Source organism: Natrix helvetica, assembly GCF_964273705.1.
Source record: "Natrix helvetica genome assembly, chromosome: Z".
Lineage (NCBI taxonomy): Eukaryota > Metazoa > Chordata > Lepidosauria > Squamata > Natricidae > Natrix > Natrix helvetica.
Window position 1 is genome coordinate 141,111,806 of NC_138554.1, and position 8,029 is coordinate 141,119,834.

General features: G+C 51.8%; 1 protein-coding gene across 2 annotated transcripts; it reads right to left on the reverse strand.

Moving 5' to 3' along the window:
• Window positions 1–2,074: 2,074 nt before the first annotated feature.
• Window positions 2,075–7,998, reverse strand: LOC309401189 (tigger transposable element-derived protein 3-like). 2 transcript variants are annotated; one of them, XM_081970245.1, is made up of 4 exons: window positions 7,852–7,998; window positions 6,943–7,053; window positions 5,766–5,897; window positions 2,075–5,221 (listed from the first exon to the last, which is right to left on the reverse strand). In XM_081970245.1, the coding sequence occupies exons 3-4, from the start codon at window positions 5,815–5,817 to the stop codon at window positions 3,246–3,248; spliced, it is 2,028 nt and encodes a 675-aa protein (XP_081826371.1). In that variant the 5' UTR covers window positions 5,818–5,897; window positions 6,943–7,053; window positions 7,852–7,998; the 3' UTR covers window positions 2,075–3,245. The 2 variants fall into 2 exon arrangements, with proteins under 2 accessions (XP_081826371.1, XP_081826372.1); XM_081970246.1 differs by having other exon boundaries at window positions 6,943–7,093; window positions 7,852–7,977.
• Window positions 7,999–8,029: the final 31 nt, after the last annotated feature.

Sequence of the window (8,029 nt, forward strand, 5' to 3'; positions counted from 1 at the left end):
GTGAAAGGCCATCGAGACTGGGAATGCTACAGTCCATCTCTCTTCCCAATTTGTCCCTTTCTTGACTCCGAAACTGCATGGACTTTGACTCCAGAACTCCCCATACAGCATGGAATTCTGGGAGTCAAAGTCCACACGTCTGTAAGGGGCAACAGTGGAGAAACAAGGCGTCAAACCGTGATTTTAACTCAGATATCAAAGCTTCACTGGTGCATCAGGTAGAGTAGTGGGGCTCTCGCCTCACAATCAGGAGGCTTTGTGTTTGATCCTAGGTAGAGGCTAATAATTCTCTGGGCACAATGAGAATATATCTGCTGCAAAAACCGGCACTGGCGACAGGAAGGGCATCCGGACAGTAAATATGCATCTTCATTCAGTTGCCCCAACTCCACCCTACAAGGGATTGCGGGGTCATTAAATGATGAACAACAACTGATGCATTAGGGACAGAAATGGCAATGGAGTCCTGCACCAGGACAGAGGTGGACTAGATGACCTTTGAGTTCCTTCCAACTCTTAGGTTCCTCATTAAGTCCTTGGTGCCAGGTGTGAATAAGCACAGAATTTGCAATGGGAATTTATTTTTCAGGGTCTTATAATGTTCTGTCAGCTGCTCTTTTGGTGTAAAAAAAGATTTATTTGTTTTGGGCACAATATAATGAATATTTGTTTGTTAAAATAAATCTGCATATATGAATAATAGTTGGAATTTTGTAAGTGTTCTCAAACAATGTTTCTCAACCTTGGTGACTTTTAAGACTTGTGGACTTCAACTCCCAGAACTTCCTGGGCAGCCGTGCTGGTTGGGGAATTCTGGAAACTGAAGTCCATCTTGCCTTCAAAGTTTCCAAGGTTTGAGAAACGTTGTCTAGACTCTAGAATGTTGTTGAGTTGTGGTTGCAAACACCGTTATAACACACAAAAAGCAATCACATATTAAAAAGATATTAAAAAGAAAAAAATGTTTTGAATTCGGAGACAATAAATTTTTGTTAACTTCTGTTTGGAACTATTTTTTTGCCGATTTGCCTTGAGTTTTAAAAAAAAAACAGCTTGTCACCAATTGAACATTATAATGCAATTAGTCCTTGACGTAACAACCACAATTGAGCTGCAGATTTCTGCCGCTCAGCGAGTCGGTTGCAAACGGTTTGTCCCATTTGATGGTCTTCCTTGCCACTGTTGTTAAGTGAATAACGACATTTGTTAAGGGAATCAGACAGTTGTGTATAGATGTACAGATGATGATTGGATGGATAGATGGAGGGAGGGAGGGATTATCAGATGGATGGATGGATAGGTAAAAGAGAAATTGATGGAAGGAGGGATGGATAGATTATGGAAAGGATAGATAATAGGTATAAATAGATATAATAGATACATATGGGTGGGTGGATGGTTCGATAGTTGGATAAATAGATGATATAAAAGATTTATATAGTAGAGATAGATGATAGATTGATAGGATAGAGAAGTAGGTAGATAGGCAGTGAGAGAGAGAATAAGAGATAGTAAGCACACAGACAAAGGAGATGGAAGGAGGGATGAATTGGGGGGATGGATGGATGGATCAACAGGTAGATAATGATGGATGAATAGAGAGATGAGATAGAAAGATAGATGAAGAAAGAGAGATTGAGAGAAAAATAAGACAAGACAGTCAAAGGAGAGATAGAAGGAGGGATAAATTGAATGGATGGATCAACAGTAATTTGGTAGGGAGATGGATAGAGAGACATGATAAATATTGGTAATTATGTAGGTATAGCTAGACAGAGACAGACAAAGATGGAAGGAGGGATGAACTGGATGCATGGATGGAGAGACATGATAGAAATAAGAAAGATAGAAACACAAAGGAAGAAGTAGATTAGTTAGGTAGGTATAATGGATGGATAGAGAGAAAGACAGACAAATAAAAATTTGTGTTGTGGCTGTGAAGAGAACGAAGGAAACCTGAGGGCGCCAATGAAGTTGTGCAATTATTACTGTGATGCAGAATGGGGCTGCTCTTGTGTCTACCTGTGCAAAGCAATACACCGACATACATACACACCCACATCCACTATGGAAATCAGTCTTTGAACACTTTATTGGCATCCAGTCAGAAGACCCATTTCCATCTGTAAAAGTCAGAGTCCTTCAGACGCCCAGTCCGAGAGGGGCCAGGGGCTCTAAGCCTCCCTCTTATTCTTCAAAAGCAGGGGACTTCTGGGAAATTCCAAAGCTTTTCCCTCTCAGCACCGCCGTTGCCCTAATGTCGCTTCTGGGCTTCATCCAGCGGTCTTCTCCAAGGAGAGCTCTTCCACGGGGTGGTGCTGGCCAAGGAGGGCTTGGAATGGAACACTACCCCAAGGCTGAGGTCCCACAGAAGCTCCCCAGATAAGAGCGACAGCTTCAGTTGCTGCCTTCCTGGCACTAAGCGACTTCCGTCACCCTGATTTGCTGTGCCGTCGTCCTAAGCCTGGTCACCGTTTCCTTCAGGACGTCAGAAGAAGACTTTCCGTTCAGGCCCTGTGTCCCCTAACATCCCCTTTCCCCAACTGGTGAGCCTTAAGTGCCCCCAACATCGCTGATCATGGTACTCCTTCTCTTCAGGGGTACGGCGCCTGTACAGGCTGAAGGACCGATGTCACATCTTCGATGTACGGTGCCCCGTACAAGTCAGGAAGAGGCTTTGAGCCCCTTGTGCGAGGGGTGCAGAGCGGCTGTCCTTGGCATTTGCCGCAGGGGGACTGACTCCCATTATGTGTATGTGTCGGTGTGCCATGGCAATCCCCAGGCCTTTCTGCTATCCACACATTTCTACATTTGCAAATCTGCTGTTAACCGCTATCGGCGAGGGGTACCAAGGCTGAACCATGGTCTAGAAACCACAACTGGATGCACAGAACAAACTCACCCTTGGTGGGTAAACAGAAGCCAGGATGGGTCAAAAGGAAGGCCCCAGCTGTCCACCGCCACCTCCCTGGATTCTCTGCAAGAAGGTGGGTGGGCAGTTAAGTCCAGAAATCGTTTTCCTCCCCCTCGTTTCTTGCTAGAAATCTGCTACTCTGCGGTTGTTCTCTGCAGGCTGCTAACTCTCAGGAGGAAAACGGCAGGATCTCACTTCATACTACATGCCGAAAACTACAGATGGAGACTCTATAGGGTGTCCAGAAACCCCAAAAGCACACCCGGGGGGATTTCTGGACACCCGTTTCAGGATCCAGAGTGCTCCGTGGGTTCAAGGTCTACATTGGGGGTCAGTCTTGGCAGGGTTTGCCTCTGGCTAACTGCATGTCGGACAGAGCCAGGACGTGGATCAGATCCTCCAGCTGGTAGAATGTCTGGAAGGTGTTGGGCGACACCGAGTGGCACTCCAGGTAGCGCCGCAGCTTCGCCAAGCTCTCCACGATGTCGGTCTTGGAGGGACAGGCGAAGAGGGCCGGTTCCTCCTTCTCCTCTTCGTCTTCTGCTCTCGCCGAGACGGGTTCCTGGGGTTGAGGGGCCTCCTTTGTTGCCTCCACGCTCTCCTGGTCTCCAAAACACTCCAGCCCTTCATCCATCAACACAAACTGTTCAAACTGGTCTTGATCTTTGCAGCCCAAGGCTTGGACCACTTCCAGCGGGGGGGTCAGCAGGCGGGGATTTGCGCTAAAGCCGGCCGCTTTGAAAGAATTTGCTATAGTTTGAGGACACACCTCCGACCACGCTTGCACCAACAGGTGGACGGCATCCAGAAGGGTGAGGAACCTGGAGACTTTGCTGGTGGGGCTGGAGACTTTGCCGTTGTCTTTGACCATGAGATGGGTCAACATTCTTCTCCGGTAGTGGCACTTAAAATTCTGGACCACCCCTTGCTCCAGAGGAGGCAGCCAGGCGAGGTGAGGAGGCATGAAGACCATCTGGACGTTGGAGAGCTCGGCGTAGGGATGGACGCTGCACTGGGTCACAAAGAGCGCCACCCGCCTCTCCTGCTGTTTCATCTCCTCGTTGAACTTCTGAAGCCACTCGGAAAAGATGGCGGGGGTCATCCAGGCCCTACTGTTCGTCTTGTAGGTTGCAGAGGACAATCCCCGAAGCCCACCAAATGGCCGCGAGGCCTTGCCCACGATCAACACATCCTTTTTATCCGAGCCATCCATGTTGGCGCAGAGCAAGACAGTCAGCTGGTCATGGGCTTCCCCTCCTCTCCGGGCCGCCAGATCTTCGAGGGTCGCTCTAAAGAGCATCCCCGTCTCTCCACAAGCGTAGACATTGGGAAGGTCGTAGTGGCTGAGGATACAGGGCAGTGTGGTACTTTCCCAGCGACTCTCGTCTTCATCGTCCTCTTCCTCCAGAAGTTCCCGACTCCATTTCTCCGGGAGGGACCTCCTGGGGAGAGTTTTTGGCTTCGCCAGGGAGCTGTTCGGCCACTGGAGGGAGGTCTCCAAACCTGGTTCCCCACCTCCGAAGGTGACTTTCTCTTGCCAATGTTTCCCCTCAGAAGGAAATGGGTGTCCACAACTGCGTTCGAACCACTGCAGGAACGCTCGGTCACCAACGGCCGGACCTTTATCTTCCAGCTTCCGTTTGCGACCCGGGTTGGCGTTTTTCCCCCATTCGGTCAGGATGCGTTCTTTGTTCTTGATGATACGGCAAATTTGGGGCTGAGATACCCCAAATCGCTTGGCCAGTTCACTCTGCGAGACCTTGGGCCCTTCGAGCATCTCCAGAACACGGACTTTCTCCTGCAGAGACAGTTCCTTGCGCTCCTTGCGTTGAACCGCAGCTTCGCCGGGCAGGGGTGGCCCCTTTCTCCGGCTCCCGGAAGGGCTGAAGGGGTGCCCCGCAGCACAAGCACCCTGCCCTGACAGCGCCATGTGCTCCATGAAGCTCCGCCCGCAGTCGCCACAGATGTAGGAATTCTGCCCGGCGTGCTTGGACTGGTGAATTTCCAGCTCAGATTTCAGGGCGAAGCTTTTGCCACATTCCAGGCACCAGTGGGGCAGCTCCCCCAGTGGGGGTCTGTACCCCCGAACTATAGGACTCACTTGGTAGTCCACCAATAGGATCTCCTCATTGGCAGCCGCGGAACCCAGGAGAATGGGCTCGGGGCTGCTCGGTTTTTGCTCGACCGGGTGGAGTCCGTTGCTAGCACAATGCGTGGCAGTGGCAGCCTCCAGCTGGCTGAGATGCATCTCCAGCCCGTCATCTTCCTCCTCCTCCTGCTTAATGATTTTCGGCTGCCAGCTCTCTTCTGGGGAAGCAAAAACAGAAGAAAGTGAACTTCCTGTGAGTGGGTGGGGGGCAGAGCCTGAGGGTGTTACCTAGTTTGGTCATGAAACGTCTGCAAGGAAGCCACCAAGCTCAGAGAGCACGAGGACCCCACAGTCGTCGTCCCCTTTCCTCCCCTCTCCTCTGCAAACTTTCCTCCTAGCACTGATGACGTTACCTAGTTGGGTCACAAATGTCTATGAAGAAATCAACAAGCCCAGAGAGCTCCAAGGGCCTCACAGTCCTTCCTCTTCCTCCCCTCCTCCTCTTCCCCTCCACAACCCTTCCTTCCTTTTAACACTGATGCTGTTACCTAGTTGGGTCATGAAATGTCTGCAGGGAAGCCACTCAGCTCAGAGAGCCCCAAAGTTCAAATCCGAGCTGCAAATCCTCTCTTTTCTCTGAATTAAGCCACCTTTCTCTACCACAGTCTGTCTGTCTGTCTGTCTGAACAATTTTTGTGAAGCAGCAGCAACAACAACAAAAGAAGAAGACATTCGAAGAGTCAAATCAGCTCGGAGACCCACCAACTGCTTGGTAATCACAGTTCTCCGGGTCCTGCTCCATCTCCTTCATCATCCTCACTGTCTCGTTGGAAGAATTGCCAAGATCTTCTGTCCTCAACCAGGATGCTGGGGCTCCTCAGAAGCCGGACAGATCTGTGAGGAACGGAAGAAGGTCACCCGCAACTTTGGCCCCACAAATCGGCAGAAGGAACAAGTCACACCAGTTGCATCCCCAAACGCCTCTCTTACCAGTAGGCCTTGCCTTACGACCCGCCATTGCAGGCCACAATTTCAATCGTTCCACGAGGCATTCGTTTCATGAGTTTTTGTCTCGTGTTATGACCACTGTCATTAAACGAATCGCTGTAGCTGTTTAGTGAGAAACACGGTGGGGAAGCAAATATGGCTTCTCCCTCAAAGGGGATTCTCCCTCCCTCTCTCTCTCTCTCTCACACACACACACACGCAGACGCACCAGGACTCGATTGCCGAGAGTCTGAATTTTGAATCATGTGACTGTGGGGATGCCACAACAGTCGCAAGAGTGAAAAACGGTTGTAAGTCCCTTTCTCAAGTCGGTTATAACTGCAAATGGTCACTAAGCAAACCATCGCAAGTCCAGGAACTGCCTGTATTTATTTATTAGTTTGTCGTGTTGAGGGACCTCATTGAGCAACTCTGGACAATGCACAAATAGACATATTAAAAAAAAATTATGCCTGTGAGCCTCTGCTTATAATTTTCCATTTAGCGACCATTCAAAATTCAGGGGAAACCGAGGACAAAAAAGCTCAGAACGGACTGCAACTTCCAGATCCCCCAGACAAGCATGGAATTCTGGGAGTTGGAGTCCATCCCTCTTAAGACATGCCTTGAATGTCCAGAATAACAAAGCTGGAAGGGACCTTTAGAGATCTTCTCGTCCAACCCCAACCCCCCACTGCTCAAGCAGGAGGCCCATTTTGTGTTTCCAGACAGACAGCTGTCCGATTCCTTGTGAAAAACCTCCACTGGTGGAGCAGCCTCAATTTCCCGAGCAAAGCCCTCCCCCATCCCCCTCCCCGGGCTGGATGCCAGGATGTGGGTGGGGGTGGGGAGCAGGAAGGCACTCTGCACATGCTCCGTACTTCTCCCCAACTGGGCGCCCAGCTCCATATAATCCCTGATGTTTCCCCAGGTGGATGCAATGAGAACTCACCTGAGCTCCAACCCAGTCTCTGTGGCTGGGGATGAGGGGTTTGGTGGTCGCTGGCTCGGCCTGGTTCCCCTCCACCTCTCCAGCTGGTTGCTCCGGGTAACGGACCGGTCCCTTCCGAGGATGGAGGAGGGATGAAGGTGGAGAAAGGATGCTGGAAGCCCCAAAGACACCCCCTCTGGCCTGGCTCGGTCACCGGAAGATCCGGGCAGACAGGCCCATGGGGAGGCTCGGCCCCCTCCACCCGGCCTGCCCCCAGGACCCCTCCCCTCGCCCTGCCCAGCCTCTGCCAGGCTACATTCCCGCCACCCATTGGCCCGGCCTGCCTCTCGAGCATCTCTCCCTGCCAGGGATTGGATGGGGCGCCTGCCGAGGGGCGGGGCGGGCAAACAATGGTTCATTCAGGAACTGGTGGTGCCTTCTGGGCTGAGTGGGTGGGGGGGAGGGGGGAGGGGGAAAAGCACCCCTCCTGGCTGTTTCTTCTGGAAATGGGGGTGGGTGGGCTTGGGCGGCTGTTTGGAAGCTGAAGCATTAAGGATGGAAAGAAAGAAAAGGGTTTTAAGGTTAAGAGGGGTGGGCTCCCACTCCCAGAATCCCCCCTCTGACATGCTTTAAGAGGAGTGGGCTCCCAGAACTGCCACATCGGCGTGCTTTCAGTTGAAGCCCACCCCTCATAAAATTTCCAAGCTGGGGAAATGGGGAAAGGGATTGGGGGTTTCTGGGGTGGAGAAAAGCTTTGGCAGGACCAGAAGACCCCCTCCTCATACTCACCTTTTGAATTTGGGGGAGGGGGAGTCACTCCCCAACTCCTGGGGGGGGTCAAATCCAGCCCTTTTCGGGACCCCAAGTGGCAGGGGCTGCCCCCCTCCCTCCCTCCCCCCCCCGCCTTTGCTCCGCTCCCCCTTTTCCAACCTGGGTGGGCTCCGAAATTCAGCCCCCAAATCCACCACGCGTGGAGCTGCTGATTCGGCCGTTAGGGGGCGCCGCTCTGTCTCCCGCACCTGCAACCGACGCAACGGAACGGTTCTCCCGTGGAAGGGGCGGGGGGAGAGGGGTGGGCGCTGGGATTCAAATAGAGATGGAGCAGGGG

Bases quoted from the DNA above. Each gene is read 5' to 3' on its own strand.
- LOC309401189 (XM_081970245.1), bottom strand. From the start codon at position 5,817: ATGATGAAGGAGATGGAGCAGGACCCGGAGAACTGTGATTACCAAGCA. The intron at 5,222-5,765 runs GTGGGTCTCCGA...TTGCTTCCCCAG, and splicing joins CTGTGATTACCAAGCAGTTG to AAGAGAGCTGGCAGCCGAAA.